Source organism: Phyllobates terribilis, unplaced genomic scaffold (assembly GCF_046119375.1).
Source record: "Phyllobates terribilis strain yellow unplaced genomic scaffold, ASM4611937v1 Scaffold_231__1_contigs__length_3143052, whole genome shotgun sequence".
NCBI lineage: Eukaryota > Metazoa > Chordata > Amphibia > Anura > Dendrobatidae > Phyllobates > Phyllobates terribilis.
In genome coordinates this window covers 172,977-194,071 of record NW_027362991.1, presented here as the reverse complement: position 1 = coordinate 194,071, position 21,095 = coordinate 172,977, and the positions used below count along the sequence as shown (strand labels likewise).

Sequence of the window (21,095 nt, the reverse complement as noted above, 5' to 3'; positions counted from 1 at the left end):
TGTTAGGAGCAATCCCCAGGAATGCAAGGCTCCTATTACACCCATGCAGAAGGACTGTGATATAAAGTTGGAACATATTTTACCTTAATAGCCGCATTATAGAAATGCAACAGTACAAAGATCTTTGGATTAGGTGAAGTTACACAGCTCCAAACATGTGATTGAAATTATTTGGCTGGAGATTATATTATTAGGTAATCAGGGGAGTGGCCGATTTATAGTGTTTGTTGCTGGAAAGCTCATGATTTAGAGACACGGTGCATATGACGTGCCCCCATTGTGCAGGGTTAAGGTAAGTGCGCTGGTGGTGGGGCCATCTGTAGGCCTCTCACGTACTTTTCATCTAGCAGGCTGGGTGCAGGGGGACTTGCTATATTTCCCTATGCATGCAGATCCTTTATACTTTCTTACCCATGTGACTGTTTTGCATTCAGGATTTTCCTGGAAGGAAACAGACAAAAGGCAAAGTTGTGCTTTGAATCTCATTTTCTTCCATGAATGTTTGTTCACTGTAGTCTGTCAATGTTCTCGACCCAAGGAGTCTTCTGCTCATCAGCAGGAAAAACTATCAAAGTCATCGTCGTGATCGCTTTCTAACACTCATTTCATTCAGACTCCTGAAAACTCTTTATAAGGGAATATAGAAATGAGAGAAGGGGGAGGAAGACTGGAGACGCTGCAGTCTGCCTGCACGACTCACTTGAGACAGTGCCTGCAGCACAATGCTGTGACCAAGGCCTTCTTCGAGCAGGCACCACAATAGCTAAATGCATCAAGTGCTTCATAGCACTTTGTACTAACAAAAAAAGTTTAGGTTCTTCTTGTCTAATTTTAAATGGAATGTGATGAAAGAATCCATGAACTCAGATGAGCGTGCTCCAACAAGTCTCATAACTTACATTTATGTATGTATATGGGAAGGGCAGAGACGGGGACCCTGGGGCACAAGTGGGAGAGGTAGAAAATGACGGCTGCACTCTTAAAATATTGCACCGTTTTATCTGATGGAGATCTGTCATTACACGTGTCCTGTACGCACAAACTTGAGACAGTCCATAATTCTTTTTTACACTTCTTTTCTATTCAAACTATTAGGGTTGTGCAAAATGATTTGTAGGACACTGGTCAAGCGGCCAAGACAGTAGTCCATGCGAACATTCTCCTACTTGCCACTATGCCCACTTCTGAAAAGTAGGCTCGACTTTACGTCATAGGTGCATCAATGACATTGAGTTGGACCCACTAATCAGAAGAGGAACCGGTGTTACCAACCGGCAGAAGAAGGATAGAAAGGTTCTGGTCTGTCCCCCACAGATGACCGATGTGGTCGCTGGACAAGGGTCTTGTCAATTTTTTTTTTCTCATCTCCAGTAACTATTATTTCAATTTTTTTTTAAAAAATGATGGAGACTACAAAGTGCTGCCGATCGGAGTGTAGGGAGGTCTAAGTACTGAAACCCTCGATGACCGTTCAAAACATCGCTCTGAAGTGTGCAACTCCTACATGAGTATGTGTACAGAGCGGTGTACCGGATCATAGAAACTCAATAGGTCTGTACACAAGGCTCTGAGCTCGGGCTCACACTTCGGAGCAGTGTTTTGGGCGGAGATCAGTGGGGGTCTCAAGACGTGAACCCAAACCAATCGACAGCATTTTGTAAACTCTATAATAATACAAAGGTTTTTAAATGACGGTTACCTTTCAACCATTTTTGTTGGAGGCTTCATGGGTCCTACTGTGGTGATCGTGTGCAGTAGAATTTTTTTTAGGTGTCGATTCTCCCGGAAAAAGCAAGGATGAGTTTGCAAACCTTCCAGGTGCCTTGTAGACTCCCCAAAAACAAGCATTTCCAGAAAGTTTTTTTGTGGCAGATGTTGGGATGCGCTTTCAATGGGGTATGGCATGGTGTGATGGCCTCAAAAAGAGGTTGGGGTCATCAGAATTTTTTTTGACAGATAACTGGTAAAAAGTTGGAAACTATGGCAATGACTATCCTTATCAATATTAGAAATAGATTAACTTTAATGACGTATTCTAAGGTTTGGAAGTTCAATAAAAACTAAAGGGATAAAGAAGCACAAATAGGGTGTTATCCAGACAACAGGCATTTAACTAAGCGGAAAATACTCACATGGTGGTGTTGTGAGGAAGCACAACACTTGGAAGGTCTCAGAAATAAAAGGTCCAGCTGCTGTTGCTCCGCAGATTGGTAGACCCAACTTAGAAATCAAAAGATGTGGAGAAGCGGATGTGCTTCACTGTTGGTATCTCAATATGTGGTTCTCCTGATGAAGTGGGTACATTTCGAAATGCATTAAGAATAAAGCCACATTATCTACTCCACCATCTCAAGTGTTTTCTGACATCTTTACCTGTTGAGACATCAGCCCAGCACATCCTATTCTCCACATCTCTTCATTTCCAAGGTTTGGAAGTTATCTCTTATCCATGAGATAGGAGATAACTTCATGATCGCTGGGTGTCCGATTGCTGACAAACCCCCGCCGATCTTGAGAACTGGGGCTCTGAAGAACCCTATATAAATGGGATGGTGGTCGATCATGCACACTGACAATCCATTCATTCTTATGGGAATGCCTAAAATCAGTTGAGCACAGCTCCGGCGGTCCAATGAAGAATGAATGAAGCAGCAGTGCGCATGCTTGGCCTCCGCTCCATTCACACTGAGCTCTTCAGAGCCCTGGTTTTAGGGATGGGTATAGGAATAACTTCCAAACTTGAGAATGCCCCTTTATGTAGGGATAGTTCACACTTTTCAGATAATAAACCAAATACTTGCAAAGTATTTTAACCATAAAAGCTCATGCACATGGACATATAGCAGCTCAAAAAAAAAGTAGCATGCTTCATTAAACTCTACAGAGATGTTCTCTTCTACAAGCATCACTCCTAGGAAAAGATATCTCCGTAAACATGGAGTCTGATAAAGCCTGCATGGTAGTTCACATACCTGGTGCATGATCTCTTTGATATACAATATACAATCACAAGGCAGACACCACAGACATGCCCTGTTTGATTGAGCCCGAGGGGAGAAATATTCGAGGAGAAATGGCAGAACAGCAGGTTCTCTGTACAGTAACAAACAATCACATTCTGCTTTTTCTTGGGGGTGAAGTTAGGACATATGGCAGGTTGAGATTTACTCACCCTTCAGGGGTGTGTTCACACCCTCGGTGGAAAATTACAACTTCGATCACATGCAGTTTTAATAAGATTTCTTTCAGACATTAGTGATTTTTCACATGTGCCAAAAAATGGGATCAGAGTTTCATCAGTGTTTGGTCCATGTGTCAGTTTTTACCATCAGTTTCATCTATGTCCGGTTTTACCATCAGTGTTTGGTCAGAGTCCGTTTTTACCATCAGTAATTTTCACGTATGAAAAAAATAAATAAAAGACAAAGCTTTTCCTATACATTGGAATGTTAATCACGAACTGGACACTGATGCCATCCATGTGCTGTCCGTGATTTTCATGGACCCATAGACTTGTTTGGGTAATTTTTATTCATAGCGCCCATAAAAAATGGACATGTGGTCTGCAAATAAACACGGATATGTGAATTGCTCCATAGACTAGAATGGGTACATGTTCTATCTGTGAATGGGGCCTTAAGAAGTAACTATCATTTTCTTTTCGTAAATCAATAAATAGTGCAAAGAAATTTTGTAATATAGAAATCTGCTTTTTTCTCCTCCAGGACTTATTGTTCATATTAAAAAATTCTCAAATCTGTATTCAGTGAATCAGATTTTCCCATTACTGAGATTAGAGATGGCAGTTGGAGCTCAGAAGATTCTAGGTAGAGGGGAGGAGCTAGAGGCAGAGCTGCTCCCTCCTCTTCCCTTCTACATAGAATCTTATGAGCTCCAACTGTCATCTCCTATCTCAATAATTCACTCAATTTTGAGAATGAATGATCAATCCAGGAGGAGAAAGAAGCAGATTTCTCTGATAAGATATATTACACAGTTTCTTATTTTAATACGTCTATTAATTTATAAAATAACAATTAAAATGATGGTTATACCTTAAGGGGTTGCCAGAGATTAGAGCAAAGAGGTTACTTTATTTCCAGCGCTACCCTTATCCCATGGACTCTATCTGCTATTACAGCTCATCCCCATGTACTTTAACTTGAGTTTTACAGCTTTTTGCATTATTTTTTCCACATTTAATCAGCAGATTTTTTTTAAAACGTCATTTAATGGCACTGTGCTATCCTTGTCTCGGATTTACGATGCAGAATCCACATGGAAAATCCTCAATTCCCCCTTCCGCGTGTGAATATTGGCTTTTTGTGAAGAGTTTGTGAATTATGATTGATGTCTACTGTTTGTTTTTTACATTATATACATTTTTTTTTACAAAACATGTATTTTAGAATCTGGTTTCTATGGCTCTAACAGGAGTGGACTGAGAAATAGCAACCCATGGGCAATAATTGTCATGGGCCTCACCGATCACCATATTAGAAGTAATTTTGAGACGTTAATGTGACGCCCTGCAGCTACAGGCTGTCACAGAACTCCTTGGTGTTGCACAGATGGGATTCTCCCCAGTGGCCTCAATACATGCAGACACCTCCACCCAAGTCCACTAGATGGAGCCCTGTCAGGTATGTATATACTGGGGGGTGGAGTTCAGGAAGTCAGTCAGTGGGAAGCAGTCAGTGTGACACGATGCTGCAGCACCAGACAAGCTGAAGTCTGTGTGGCTGAAAGCCAGGCTAGGCCCAAGCTGCGGGCTAGTCTGGCCAGTGAGAGCCTAGAGTGGGCTAGAAGGCAAGGAGAAGAAAAGAGCCATGAGGGACAGAGGAACCACGGAGAGTTCGTCCCCTGATGCAAGCCGGGCACCGGGCTTGAGCCTATTGGGATCTCTATGCCCAGTAGGGAATCTGGCATACTGAGGAGGATTTCATATCCCTCAGTCCACCCGTGAATAGCGCACACTCAGAGCACTAGGTACCACGAAGGCCCCAGTGTCCAGGGATTGTGGTAACCAGTGGGAAAGCCCTCGCCGCCAATCACACGGGTGAGAGAAACATCAAGGGAGCTAGACCCTGTTCTAGGCAGGTCAGAAGCTCCAGGGAGAGAGACAGGAAGATACAGAAAGGAGGCCTTACACCCGCCCACTGGGGAGCAAGACCAGAAGTGCACACTACCTACAAGTACCCCGGACCGTACCTGACTACCATCTGCAGTAAAGGTACTGAAACTAGCCCCGGTGTGTGTGTCTGTTCTTCCTCTGACCCGGCTGGGTCCCCTCTCCCCAGCATCCACCATCTACCCCTACACAGCCCTGGAGCTAGCTCTACCTGTGGAGAGCCACACCATCCCTGCTGCCATACCACCAGCTCCAGAGGACTGCTCCGCAGCGGCGGCTCCCCTTTAGCCGCATTCCACAGGTGGCGTCACGAACTTTCCAAATCCCCTATAAATATCCCCCTTTTTACTGACCGCCCTGGGTCATGGACCGGGCCAGCCACTGTGATATTCCCCCATAACAGCATCCGTAAGAGGCCCGGCTGCCGAGTACCCCACGGCCCAGGGGGCGCGTCAGATTTGTCGTCACGAACAGGATTCCGTGCCACTGTAGTACTCACTGTGGTGAAGTTTTCCCGCCATTCCCGAGATTCCCCGCCATTGTCCGCCATCTTCCTGTCGCCGCGCGGGAAGAAGAGGGGCGTAACCGCGGGAATCGGAGAGGCGTAACCGCTGGAAGCGCGCGAAGCCCAGGACACACCCCGCCCCTGACGTCGAACCAGGAAGCGTCAGGTCCTGGAAGGAGCCCAGAGGACGCTCTGACGTCAGACGTGAGCGACGCAAGGTCCTGGAAGAAGACCGTCGCCCGCGGAGCTGCGGCCTACCTGAAAAAGAAAGTGAAGAAGGTAGGCTCCGGTTCATGAGGGGGGGCGCAACCATGGCCGATGACCAGCAAGCCGCCAGAGCACCGGTTAACGCTCCCGATGCTCAACTCACGCCCGGCGCTGCTCAGGCTGGAGCATGGAGCAGTTGCCGCACCAGCAGGAGCTGTGGCACGGATGGTGCCCGTGACTCTATAGCATGCCCTAAATGTTCAGAGGGTGAGGGAACTGTTGGAACAGGACACCCTGACTGAACGGGAGGATGACCAGGACAGGTCACCTACCTCCCATCCCCAGGCGCATCCCAGGAGGGGGCGCCCTTGAGCTACGAGTTCCCCGGTAGCTGTCATGTTTAAGTATATAAGTTCCTGAACTACTAGGAGGTCGGGAACTGTGAACGACCCGCCTTGTACATAATTTCACCTCCTGAGGTGCCCCCTGGCGGTTTTCACAAGACCACCACCACTAAAACCTGCTTGGCATGGCCAAACCAGTGGTCCTACACCAGTCCTGCAGCCCGCCTAGGACATTCGTTGGGGGTTTGGAGCAGGTCCCCCACAAGCCAGCTTACCCGGATGAGAGGGACACACCCGAGGAGGGATCTCATCAAAACTGGTTGCTACAGTAAAGCATAAATAATGTTTATTAAACCTGTTATTGCAATGTTCAAGCTACGTGCCTCCCATAAAGGGAAGAAAAATTGTAATGTTTAAAAATATGTTATCATAGAATCATAGAATGGTAGAGTTGGAAGGGACCTCCTGGGTCATCTGGTCCAACCCCCTACTCAAAGCAGGATTCACTAAATCATCTCAGACAGATATCTGTCCAGCCTCTGTTTGAAGACGTCCATTGAAGGGGAACTCACCACCTCTCGTGGCAGCCTGTTCCACTCATTAATCACCCTAACTGTCAAAAAGCTTTTTCTAATATCTAATCTGTGTCTCCTCCCATTTAGTTTCATCCCATTGCTTCTAGTCTTTCCTTGTGCAAATGAGAATAAAGATGATCCTTCTACAATGTGACTGCCCTTGACATATTTGTAGACAGCTATTAAGTCTCCTCTCAGTCTTATTTTTTGCAAGCTAAACATTCCCAAATCCTGCAACCGTTCCTCATAGGACATAGTTTGCAGACCAGTCACCATTCTGGTCGCTCTTCTCTGAACTTGCTCCAGTTTGTCTATGTCTTTTTTAAAATGTGGTGCCCAAAACTGTACACAGTATTCCAGATGAGGTCTGACCAAAGAGGAGTAAAGACCGATAATGACTTCACGTGATCTAGACTGTATGCTTCTGTTAATACATCCCAGAATTGTATTTGCCTTTTTTGCTGCTGCATCACACTGTTGACTCATGTTCAGTCTATGATCTATTAGTATACCTAAGTCTTTTTCACATGTACTGTTGCTTAGATCTATTCCTCCCATTCTGTATATGCTTTTTTCATTTTTATTGCCCAGATGTAGTACTTTGCATTTTTCCCTGTTAAAAACCATTCTGTTGTTTGCTGCCCACTGCTCCAGTTTATTTAGGTCTTTTTGAATCCTCTCTCTCTCTTCTCTAGTATTAGCTATCCCTCCTAGATTTGTGTCATCAGCAAATTTAATCAGTTTACCCTCAATTCCTTCATCTAAATCATTGATAAAGATGTTGAACAATACAGGTCCCAGGACGGAGCCCTGTGGTACCCCACTTGAGACATTCATCCAGCTGGATGTGAAGCCATTTACAACCACCCTTTGAGTCCGATCACTAAGCCAGTTATGAATCCACCTAACAGTTGCCTGGTCCATTGCATACTTGGTCATTTTTTCAATAAGGATGGTGTGAGATACTTTGTCAAATGCTTTGCTGAAGTCAAGATATACTATATCTACAGCATTTCCCTGATCCACCCAGTCAGTGATTCTGTCATAGAAGGAAATTAAGTTAGTCTGACATGACTTGTTAGTTACAAACCCATGCTGACTCTGGTTAATCACTTCATTCTTATCCATGTACTTACATACATGTTGTTTAATAATTTGTTCAAAGATCTTTCCTGGTATAGAAGTCAGACTCACCGGCCTATAGTTCCCTGGGTCCACCTTCTTCCCCTTTTTGAAGATAGGAACAACATTTGCTCTTCTCCAGTCTTCTGGGACTTCTCCTGTTCTCCAAGAATTTTCAAAGATTATGGAGAGTGGTTCTAAAATTTCTTCTACGATCTCCTTCAGTACTCTGGGGTGTAATTCATCTGGACCTGGAGACTTGAACTCATTTATGTTAGCTAAATATTCCCTCACAATCTTTCTGTTTACAGATAACTTGGATTCTTCTATTCCTTTGAAAGGACAGTGAAGATCAGTTGATGTTACATTTTCTTTCTGAGAGAAAACAGATGCAAAATAGGAATTAAAAAGTTCGGCCATCTCAACATCCTCTCTTGCCATTTCTCCATTTTCATCCTGTGAAAATCCTATAGCATCTTTGACTTTTCTTTTACTTTTGACATACCCCCAAAATTCTTTTTTATTGCTTTTGACATCTCTTGCAAGCCTTAATTCATTGTCAGCTTTAGCTAACCTGATACGTGCCCTGCAGGATCTGCAGACTGCATTATAATCTTCTTTACATATGCCTCCCTCTTTCCATTTAATAAACATTTCTTTTTTTCTTTTTAGCATGTGTTTAAGTTCTGTGTTCATCCATCCTGGTTTCCTTAAATGCTTCCCATTCTTCCTACTTTTCGGGATTGTTAACGACTGTGCTTTGAGAATCTCATTTTTAAAAATTTCCCATCCTTCCTGGACATTTTTGTGCTTAAGGACATCCAGCCATTGGATCCCTCCTATTCTCTTTCTGAGTCTCTTAAAATCTGCCTTTCTAAAATCTAACCTTGAAGTTTGAGTCTTCACATGTCTTCCTCCTCTAGTTATCCAAAATTCTATAATAGCATGATCGCTGCCTCCTAGGGTCCCAGCCACCTTTACCTCCTCAACCATTTCCTCCCTGTTTATAAGGATTAGATCCAAAGTAGCAGATCCCCTTGTTTTCTCCCCTACCTTTTGGAAGATAAAGTTGTCAGCAAGAGAGGATAAGAATTTGCTTGACCTGTTAGTTTTACTTGAGAGAGATTCCCAACAAATGTCTGGATAGTTGAAATCTCCCATGACCACTACGTCATATTTTTTGGAGAACTTGGTCATTTGATACATAAAGAGTTCATCCATATCTTCAGCTTGCCCAGGTGGCCTGTAGTAAATGCCTACAATGGTGTCCTTTCCGTTGTTCTCTCCTTGTATTCTTACCCAAACAGTTTCCACAGAACTCCCAGTCTCTGAAGCTTCAATCTCTGTGCAGATATACGCTTTTCTAACATACAATGCGACACCTCCTCCTCGTTTATCAAGTCTGTTTCTTGCAAATAAGTTGTATCCTTTTAGCCTTGTATTCCATGTGTTACCTGTTATACAAAAATCTCTTTCAGTCCGGGAGTACTGACTTTTACTAGGGGGGAATGTGATGCCCTGCAGCTGCAGGCTGTCACAGAACTCCTTGGTGTTGCACAGATGGGATTCTCCCCAGTGGCCTCAATACATGCAGACACCTCCACCCAAGTCCACTAGATGGAGCCCTGTCAGGTATATATATACTGGGGGGTGGAGTTCAGGAAGTCAGTCAGTGGGAAGCAGTCAGTATGACACGATGCTGCAGCACCAGACAAGCTGAAGTCTGTGTGGCTGAAAGCCATGCTAGGCCCAAGCTGTGGGCTAGTCTGGCCAGTGAGAGCCTAGAGTGGGCTAGAAGGCAAGGAGAAGAAAAGAGCCATGAGGGACAGAGGAACCACAGAGAGTTTGTCCCCTAGTGCAAGCTGGGCACCGGGCCCGAGCCTATTGGGATCTCTATGCCCAGTAGGGAATCCGGCATACTGAGGAGGATTTCATATCCCTCAGTCCACCCGTGAATAGCGCACACTCAGAGGACTAGGTACCACGAAGGCCCCAGTGTCCAGGGATTGTGGTAACCAGTGGGAAAGCCCTTGCCGCCAAGCACACGGGTGAGAGAAACATCAAGGGAGCTAGACCCTGTTCCAGGCAGGTCAGAAGCTCCAGGGAGAGAGACAGGAAGATACAGAAAGGAGGCCTTACACCCGCTCACTGGGGAGCAAGACCAGAAGTGCACACCACCTACAAGTACCCCGGACCGTACCTGACTACCATCACCAGTAAAGGTACTGAAACTAGCCCCGGTGTGTGTGTCTGTTCTTCCTCTGACCCGGCTGGGTCCCCTCTCCCCAGCATCCACCATCTACCCCTACACTGCCCTGGAGCTAGCTCCACCTGTGGAGAGCCACACCATCCCTGCTGCCGTAACACCAGCTCCAGAGGACTGCTCCGCAGCGGCGGCTCCCCTTTAGCCGCATTCCACAGGTGGCGTCACGAACTTTCCAAATCCCCTATAAATATCCCCCTTTTACTGACTGCCCTGGGTCACGGACTGGGCCAGCCACCGTGATATTCCCCCCATACCGGCATCCGTAAGAGGCCTGGCTGCCGAGTACCCCACGGCCCAGGGGGCGCGTCATTAAAATGATGACTTCAGCTACGATAGCAGCAAAAATGTGGAGGTATCAATGTATTTAGTAACATCCTTAAAGGAACATTCCATGTAAAACTGACACACTGTGTTAGGACAAGTGCAAAGTCTGAGGGGGTGGAGCACATAGTTGCAAACATCTCCCAGGACACTTAAGTCCTGCCCCTGCAGGGAATGTTTTCCACTCCTCCCAGGAACTTTCCCACTCCAAAACACCTACTTTTGAGTAGGGTGTACACAAACTCGACCCTTCTGGTCTAGGACTCCTGGGAAAATCTGGAACAGTTGGCAACTATAGGAGCATGACCCAGGGAATCAAGGAACTTATAATTGTGCCACGCTACACCCGCTAAGTCTCTGTACTATGCATAACACAGAGTATCAGTTTAGTTTACCTTTACAGAGTGCCGCATCTGACGTAGGGGCCAGGGGCATAGCTTTAGGGAGTGCAGAGATAGCATTGGGACTTTGATGCCTGAAGTGGTATACAGGGATCTTAGCCATTTCAGAAGACATTAATATTACTACATGGCCTGGTTGCAGATTTTGCATTGGGGCTTGGAAGCTTGTAGTTACCATCATCCCTCTGGCACTGTCCATATGGTGAATGCAGCTCGGTATATCGGTATCACTGTCCTGTCACTACTACCCCCCGTATATTATCCTTGTGACAAGCTTATAATGTACTTTTACCTATCGATAAAATTCCTACAGCAAATTTTGAACATGATGACAAACTTCAGTAATGGTGTCCCCCAAGGGCTGGGAAAGTGTAAAGTGAAAAAAGAGCCAGGTGTATTACTATTAAGCAATAGATATTGTATAAATTTGCATTAATAGCAATTTCCTCATTAAATATTCTATGAACTCAACAGGCCGAGTCTGTAAGCGAAGAATTTTATCAACTCACCAAACAATGTTAACAATTGTGATACTTATCGTAATATTCATCTAATGAATATTTATATTATTTTTTACTTAGTCTATAGAGTTGAGAAGTAAAGTTTGGTGCTGCCTTGGTCCGGTGTCCAGTCCAGTGCTCTATGGCAGCCGGAACAGGGCAGTGTTCATTTCTGGAGTTGGCATCCTCAGCCGGGCATCCTGGCCACCTTTTGCACTTATGAGGCCATAAAGTCATGACTTTGCGGTGCGACGCACATCTTGACGCCAAGTGATGTGGTCTCACGTGATGACATGACATTGCTGGCGCCTTGAATGCTGAGCAGAGAATGACGGCTGTAGAAGTGAAGACTCCTTGGTCCAGCTTCCAAGGAGGACTGGACTAATTGCTAGGTCATGGCAGCACCAATCTTTTTTTCTTAACTCTATCAGTATATACTCAGGGCATACAGAAAGAGATGATCGTTACGTGGCTCTTCCTGTAGTCCTCGGAGGCTGACAATTTTGAATTCATGAGCAATAGGTCAAGGTCTTACAGTTGGGTCCAGGAATATTTGGACAGTCACACAAGTTTTGGCATTTTAGCTATTTACCAAAACATATCAGTCTTGCTGAGTTGCCTCTAGCAGCACTCCTAGTACTGCTGCATCCTCATGTGGCTATGCAGGAATTTAAACTGCTGTGCCATGCAGGGTTTTCCTTCCCTGGCCTATCACTTGCCAGAAGGGGATATATTAGGCAGCTCCTCACTCCACACCTTGCCTGAATTTAGGTTCCTAGTTCTAGTGCATCATCCATATCCTGTTAAGGTGCATTATAGTGTTGTCTCTCCTGTTAGCGACTTGGCTTGTTTCCTCATTTTGTCTGACCTCTCCGCTCTTGACCCCGGCTTCATATATTGATCCTGTGCAGCATGTCCCGACCTTGGACTGTCTGACTACATCTCTGTCTGTGCCATCTGTGCTTTGTATTGTGCTTCCGACCCTTTGGTCAGCTGCTGCAGGTCCGGGTACTGCCCTGGATTGGCACCTGGTGACTACCCTAGCGGCCCAAGCCTATCCTCACCATCAGAGGCTCCAGTGAAGACCAGATAGCCACTTAGTTATGCCCCTCCACGGTAAGCCCAGCCAGTGGTCCACACATACCGCCATCAAAGGCGGCACAACTCTGGGAAAAAGTGAACTTGACTCAAGTGTGGGGCTGATGCTCCGGCCACTGAACTCACACCCGATGGGTGGGGGACATGTGGAATGAAGGAAAGGAGAGAAGCAGTGGATCCCGGGTGCTGCCGCAGCGGGATCTGATTCCAGGCGGTGAGGATAAAAAACTGTTTATTCTTACAACGCGTTTCGGAGTAGAATTTACTCCTTCTTCAGGCATAATACAAGGAAAGGTCCTCCTCTCCTATATAGGGATGAGACGTAACGTGTTCAACACATTATAAATTATCCACTTACTCTGATTAAAAATAGTTGGTAAAATGTATACAATCAATAGAATATAAATAAAATATATATGCAAACAAAATATGCTATAAAATATTGTTAAGAAGTCACAAATTATAGCAATAAATTGCATCTAAAGATTAAAAAAAAGAATATATACTTTGATTGAATATTCACCTTAACTAACTATTACCTTGTATTTTCAATAGCCCCAGACTGCGGAGAGCTACTGGGATCCAGTATAATACACTGTAAAATACTTCCATCAACTGTATAAATGTTCTATAGGATAATAATGGTCATTAATGTTATATTGCCATCTGTTAGTACATATCATAGAAATGTGTTTCTTTCCTGATATCTTTTCCTTTGCCCCTTGCGGTTTTTTGAGCACCGGATTACTTATATTTAATTCCCTTCCTAATATACATTCTGTTCCCTAAAGGTAAATGTGTAAGATGCGGAGCTATTTATGATTTCTATTTCAATGCATAAACTCTTTCCATAAATGCCGTCAGGTCTTCGGCGTGCCAGCCGCTTCCATGCTATTTAGTGTCATCTTTTTATTACTCTTCTACAATAACAGTGCCAAGTGCCACTTCACCTTGTCGAATAGGAAATGTAATTTTTAACTTCATTTCTTGCGCCGGTGAAGCCGACTGCCGAACATACACATCTGCACGACATGATAGCCACAATGATGCCCCCCGGAGAGGGGGTGAGGTTAAACAGATTTCATGGGGATGATAATGGGTCTCCGTGAATATTACTGTAAATTGGGGCAAAGCTTGAAGCTCCTATATGAACACATCAGCAGCCATTGATCAATACACTGCTATCAATATAATACCTTCTGTATATGGAGCAGGGAATTTAAAGGGGTTGTTCAGGACTGATGGTCAATTTTAACGATAGGTCATCAATATCTGATCGCTGGAGGTGCGACACCCGGCACAGCCGTCAATCAGCTGTTCCCGATGCTTAGTTGTGGAGCAGTACAGCACAGCTCCATCAACTATATAGTGGCCGCAGCCAGGTACTACACATCAGCCACTATTGATTCAAATAGGGTGCGGATATACATCACCAGGACACAAACACAATACAGTTGATGGAGCTGTGCAGTGCAGCTCCACAACTGAGAACTTCCATTCAGCACTGTAAACAGCTAATCGGTGGGGTTATTGAGTGTTGCACCCCCACCAATCAGATATTGATGACCTATCCTAAGGAAAGGCCATCAATTTAAAAGTAGGGGACAACCCATTTAAGTGCCTAGTTTAGATCTGAATCACTCACTACTTTTGGTTCACATATCAGTTTAAGATGTCTAGAAACTGCTCCAATTTTCATGCAATCCACTCTTTGTGAATGGAGGGGCTCTTCAGCATTCTGCCAGTACTATATATACTGGAACTTTCCCTCAATTCCCAACATGCATTGCTTCTGCCATTGTCCTACTCTGCATGCCTACTCTGAAAGCCCCAGGAAGCCCACTTTTGTGCTATTGTGGCACCCTGCTGTGCACAGGTACCACAGGTCCCAGGGTGCATGGATGGACTTCTCCACAAGAGGCCCTCATTACATACAAACACCTCCACCCTTCCACCTCACACCACCAGAGGGAGCCCATTAGGGATATATATATGGAGGGTGGAGCCAGGTAACTCAGTCAGAAGTTAGTGTGCTGGCCCTTAGACCAGTGAAGACGCAGCGCGTCTGCTGCCGAGTTCTGAGGGCCCCGAGTGTGGCCGACGGCAAAGAGGATAAAGGAGAGAGGAGTTGAGGGGGCAGAGGAGCATCATAGGCTCACCCCGATATACAAACCGGACACCGGGTCCACGCCTACAGGGTCCCTTTATACCCAGTAGGGATCACCGGCATCCCAGGAGGACTACAAGTCCTTGGCTGACCTGAAGCTAGACCCATCACAGGACCAGGAACCACAAGGCCCCAGTGTCCAGGGAGAGTGGTTTCCAACAGAAGGTCCTACTACCGAGCAACAGGTGAAGGAACAGCATGACACATAAGCTAGGCCCAGTTGCAGGCTGGCCAGGAGCATACAGAGAGGCAGACACGGACCAGGAGGCCTTATACCCGCTCCGTGGGGAGAAGTCCTGAAGTGCACCCATCCTACTGAGTACCCTGGACTGTACCTGACATCCGCACCAGTAAAGGTACTGAAGCGAATCCCCTGTCTCTGTCAATTACTCCTGCTGTGCCATCCCGCCTGCACTACAAGTCCCAGCATCACCCCCACCATCAAACTCCACACTGCCCCAGCGGTCCGCTCCACCTGTGAGGAGCAGAAACACCTTAGCTGCCATCCCATCACCCCCTGGAGGTCTGCAGCAGCGATGGTAATCCTTACCAGGTACCACAGGTGGCGTCACGAATTATTTATTTTATTTTTCCTATCCAAGTTACAATCCCCCTTTTTGGTTGACCGCCCTGGGCCACAGACCGAGCCAGCCACCGTGATATCCCCCACCATCATCCATAGGCCCAGCTGCCGAGTACCCCACTGCCCTGGGGGCGCGTCATTATGTCTGAGAGTCAAATCCAGGTGGTTTCATATGTAGCGCCCCGAGGGTTCGGTCGCTACAGAGGTATTGCATCTCAACCAGATGTGCGATATCTCACTTCCAGGTAAGGATGGAGTGTGGATCAGGACCCTGACAACTGCATGCATTACACCACATTTCCGGGGGGCAGGGTGACCGATATGCTCCAAGTAGAGCACGACAGTCCTTGTCCCTGGCTGGAGTGGGGGGAGGGAACACCGAGGAAGGGGGGACCCTGTAGTGCATAGGAGGGAGAGGGCAGTTCCTGGGTGCACTTAGAAGGAGGTATAAAAGGTGGGCACCATCTTAATTCAGGGGAGTTCAGTCAGAGGAGAAGACAAGGAGCAGAGGCTCAGACCGAGCTCTGCTCCGCAGGCAGGCCTGAGAGAGCGTCCGGAGCCTGGAGGAAGGAAAAGGAAGGAAGAGGAGCGGAGGAGGCTCCAGGAACAAGAAACGAAGGGACCCCAGGGGTGTGGATCGGCGAGTCGCCACCGCCCGCCCGAATCTACCTGCGTAGGGGGGTCAGGCCAAAGGGGGAGACCGGTCCCCGAAGCTAGTGGAGGCGGGGAACTACCCTCAGCTAGAAACCGGAGGCTGTGACATTTTATGTGGCGCAGCTCCTCGCTACACCCGCTAGGAAGGCACCACATAGGGTCAGGGAAACGGCACCAATGTTCACCCGAGAAGGCCCGAGGCAGCCGGACAGAAGCGAGGTCACTGGTGGGGTATGACAGGCCAGAGAAAGGACACACAAAGGGGGTCCTGTGAAACACTCCAAAGTTATCTGGGAGTAGGCCGAGCCCCTCACCTGGTGAGCACAGTGCGACAGGGGACGTTATGACCAGCTGGAGTAACGTGGATAAAGAACCGTGAGTAAAAATCCTGGACTGCATTACAGGACTCTGTGTCGTTACTGCTGCTCCCGCGCACCATCACCCCCAACATCCACACTTGCTGCCCTGAGGCTATACTCCTCACGTGGGGAGTTATACTACCCTCTGCTGCACCCACAACACCAGCCTCAGCGGTCTGCCCTGCAGCGGCGGTTCACTCTGACCGCAATCCACAGGTGGCGTACTCGGACATTCAGCATATAGACTGCCATTTGGGTTGACCACCCTGAGCCAAGGGACCGGGTCCCCGCCACGCAAGGACTACAACCCCCAGCATCCACAAAAGGTCCGGTTCCGGGTATCCCCACACACACACGGCCCAGGGGGCGCCTCACATACACAGGACATCTAAAGGGAACCATAAATTTGGAATTTTTTTTACAAGATGCAAATGCCGCTGTTCTCCTAAATCGGGCATGTGTTTTAATTTTTTTTTGTTTCTGTGTCTTTCCGTTCCTGAGAAATGGCCCTTTCTTTCTTATATGTAAAGTTAATATTGTTATCCAAGGGGGTGTGGTCCTAATGGAGTCACAGAGATTAAATAAGTACCATGGGTTTGGCCACTTTTGGGGTCAGTGGCAATTTTACTGTGTGCAGAAAGGAGAAGGCCTCTGTGTGTAGAGATTAATAAGGGGATGTTTCTGTGTGTGCAGAGATTAGTAAAAGGGATAGGAGGATGCTGAGTATACAGAGATTTGGAGGAGGAAGCTGATGTGTGTACAGAGATTTCGATAAGGTTGCCATGATGTGCAGAGATTAGGGGAAGAGAATGCAGGCTGATGTGTGTGCAGAGAGGAGGATCAGTCTCTGCTGTGCGCAGAGATTAGGAGGAGGAAGACTTTGCTTTATGCAGAGGGGAAGAGGCTGCTATATGTGCAGAGAGGAAGGGGAGTAAAATGTGTGTGCAGAGGGCAGGATGCAGGAAGGAGGAGGAGGTCACTGCCTGTGCAGGGAGGAGAAGGAGACTGATTTGTGAACAGAGAAAACGAGTAAGAGACTGTAGTGTCTGCAGATGAGGAGGAGACTGAATGTGTGCAGGAAAAAAGGAGGCTGCTTTGTGTGCAGAGAAGAAGAGGAGAAAAAGGAAAAAAATGAGGCGACTGCTTCCTGTGCTGCAAGGAGGAGGAGGAGACTGCTGTGTGTGCACCAAGGAGGAGGAGGAGATTGCTGTGTGTGCAGAGGAGAAGGAAACTGCTGAATGTGCTGCAAGGAGGGGGAGGAGACTGCTTTGTGTGCAGAGGAGGAGGAAACTGCTGTGTGTGCTGCAAGGAGGAGGAGGAGACTACTGTGTGTGCTGAAAGAAGTAGAAGACTGCTGTGTGTGCTGAAAGGAGGAGGAGAAGACTGCTGTGTGTGCAGAGGAGTAGGCTGCTGTGTGTGGTGCAAGGAAGAGGAGGAGACTGCTGTGTGCTTCAAGGAGGAGGAGACTGCTGTGTGTTCTGCAGAGAAGAAGAGACTGCTGTGTGCTTCAAGGAGGAGGAGACTGCTGTGTGTTCTAAAAGGAGGAGGAGGAGACTGCTGTGTGTGCTGAAAGAAGGAGAAGACTGCTGTGTGTGCTGAAAGGAGGAGGAGAAGACTGCTGTGTGTGCAGAGGAGTAGGCTGCTGTGTGTGGTGCAATGAAGAGGAGGAGACTGCTGTGTGCTTCAAGGAGGAGGAGACTGCTGTGTGTTCTGCAGGGAAGAAGAGACTGCTGTGTGCTTCAAGGAGGAGGAGACTGCTGTGTGTTCTAAAAGGAGGAGGAGGAGACTGCTGTGTGTTCTGCAGGGAAGAGGAGACTACTGTGTGCTGTAAGGAGGAAGAGGAGACTGCTGTGTGTGCTGCAATGAGGAGGAGACTACTGTGTGCAGAGAAGGTTGTTGTGTGTGCTACAAGGAGGAGAAGGAGACTGATGTGTATGCAGAGGAGGAAACTGATGTGTGAACAGAAAAAAAGAGAAGAGGACTACTTCCTGGACTGGAAGGAGAAGGAGGAGACTGCAATACTGCTTCAAAGAGGATGAGACTGCTGTGTGTGCTGCAAGGAGGAGGAGACTGCTGTGTGTGCTGCAAGGAGGAGGAGACTGCTGTGTGTGCTGCCCTGCAAGGAGGAGACTGCTGTGTGTGCTGCAAGGAGGAGGAGACTGCTGTGTGTGCTGCCCTGCAAGGAGGAGACTGCTGTGTGTGCTGCAAGGAGGAGGAGACTGCTGTGTATGCTGCAAGGAGGAGGAGGAGACTGCTGTATGTTCTGCAGGAAAGAGGAGACTACTGTGTGCTCCAAGGAGGAGGAGGACACTACTGTGTGTGCTGCAAGGAGGAGAAGGAGACTGATGTGTGTGCAGAGAAGGAAACTGCTGTGTAGTCAGGATTCAGGGCTGTCTCTTAAAGTTGAGGCACATAGACATTTCATGCCGCTGACCCTGTGATCCTCTTGCGCTGTATAGTGTTTCTTGGATGTTATGAGGATTTTGCCTCCATGTCGCTATAATCTAAGTAGATAGGACTGTGATTAGACTTAGACAATTCCCTGCCATGATATAACCTCCGGCTGCTGGAGCGGTGATCAGTGATAGTGGAGGTGTCAAAAAGTTCTTCACCTCCCTACAGAATTATTTGGCACACTTTCTGTATGTTTTGTGCTGTGTACTGGGTAAACCAGTTTTTTTTTTGCTGTTTATCCAGTAATCTTCAGCGATCTTCTGCAATGCCTAACCGAGCCCGCTGTGCCGCTAGCTAAAGTGAGGGAAATATTCACTTTATGTAGCCATAAAAAGATAGTCATTTTATTTTCTGCATCATGTTACAGTCTATATAGTCTAGTTTTTAGTTACCTGAGCTAATATATTAGGAAATTGCATTACTTACAATTTTCCTGCGTCCTTTGAGTAACAGAATCGGCCTCTGTTCACATTTTTAGCTCCAGTCGAGAGCACACATTGCGGGGATCTACTGCAGAATATGATCAATGGAGGCTGTCACTTTATACAGTGAGATATGTCATCCATAGGCAACCAGTGTAAAAAAAAATATATATTGATTTATTTTTAACACCGTATGCTTTTTTATACACTGTATGCTTTATCAGCCTGTGCTAAAAGGAGACTCTCATGGCATATGCTAGGTAAATAGGGGGCTACACACCTAGAGGTATAGAGCGGGGAATACTCCTTGAACACCTGTGATGTGACAAGGAAAGATCTCAACTATGGCAGGGCAGCTGCACGCTACATAATAAAAAACTTGCAGCCTATCAACAAGCCACAGCCGGTCTTTAGCAATCTTTAGAGTTTGGAAAGCAACCCATAGGAACAAGACCACCATATTTGTATATGTATTTAAAAGGCCATCTGTCAGTAAATTGTACAATACAAACTGCATACAGTATTAAATAAATTGAATGGACCTGATGGAGTTGTTGTATTTACTTTGAAAATCAATATCAGAATGGCTGTATAGTCCTCCTTGAAAGTTTAAACTTAATCTTCTCCCATCATGCCTGAGTGGCAGCTCCTCAGTGTCCCTCCTCTCTGCTGAATCTCTGTCCATCACATCTGATTGACAGCTCCTCAGTGTCCCTCCTCCCTGCTGAATCTCTGCCTTCCTAATCTGATTGACAGCATTTTAGTGTCCGCCTCAATGCTGCTGCTGTTGAGATCTCATACCACTCAGCACAAGCTGCAGCTGTCAGTCAGGCTGGGGGAGCATAGACAGAAAACACTTAGACTCATGGGCTCTCTCATGCTTTAGCTGGACTCATGAAATACTCTTTTTCATATTAGGGCTATATATCCATTCTGACATAGATTTTCAATTATGTAATCCAGTCTTATCAGGCTTAAACTTAGCATTTTATGAGTCTAGCTAAAGAGTGAGAACGCTTATGAGTCCAAGTATATTCATTCTTCACCCACCCAGCCTGACTGCTGCAGCTTGTACTGAGATTTCACCTGCAGCAGGGAGGAGGGACACTGAGAAACAGTCAATAAGGCTAGGTGGGCAAAGATTGAGCAGGAAGGATGGACAATGAGGTGCTGCCAATCAGGCTAGGTATAGTGTCGGCGTCTCTGCCTCCTGCCCGGCAGAGATGCCGATCCCCTTGCCGCCGTGGACCTGGTCCGGCATCTTCCTCTCCTCCCTCCTGCTCCCACGCCGTGTTTGCCCGGGGTGCGCGCACCGCATGCAGATCCCTGGGCACTGTCCTTAGGGCACGCGTGCGCTGTTTCTTAAAGGGGCCGCATGCACCGTCCTAAAATGTCCCCGGCCAATGGCCAGAGGACATCTGCTATATAAGGCACCTCCTCCAAAATGCAGGTGCCTGGGCAATGTTGTAGTTTGTTTTTCTAACACTCTCCAGCCCTCAAGTCCCAGTGCTTGCCCGCCAGCCTGCCTATCAGCCGAGTCTGGCCGTCTTCCTGCACTACCTGCCTGCCTACCATCCGTGCTCATCTGCCAGACCATCTGCCATGCCTGACCGCTTCGGCTGCCAATCCCATGGGAGTCGCCTTCTCTCTCAAGGTCGGTCCCAGAGTGGCATGTGGTCCACCTACCTGGTCCCTCCTTGGCTCACGGAGTCGATTAAGCCGCCGTGTAGCCAGGGTCGGTCCGGGTTGGCACTTAGTTACGCCCCTCAGGTCCCTCCTTGTACCACGGCACAGTGGTTCCACCATCCGGACCCGTAACTGTTTGCACAGGCCATGGAATCCGGTGGCTCTCAGGCTCCCTCGCTCTCCGACCTGTACCAATCCTCTCATATCTGCGGACTGTAAACTCCCTCTTGGATTCACTCTCCGTCCCGACTGTGTCTGCCTCTAACCAAGCGACATCTGCTCAGGCGGCACCTCTACCCA

The 21,095-nt window shown here is 47.1% G+C and overlaps 1 protein-coding gene across 1 annotated transcript in view; it reads left to right on the top strand.

Moving 5' to 3' along the window:
• Positions 1 to 248: 248 nt before the first annotated feature.
• The window catches only part of LOC141215206 (pyruvate carboxylase, mitochondrial-like), a gene marked incomplete at its 3' end in the record, with an annotated part of 171,211 nt that continues 150,364 nt past the window's right edge, over positions 249 to 21,095 (top strand). Inside the window, exon 1 of the mRNA XM_073665505.1 lies at positions 249 to 292. Coding sequence (XP_073521606.1) covers positions 264 to 292 — 29 coding nt within the window. The remainder of the gene's footprint in view (positions 293 to 21,095) is intronic.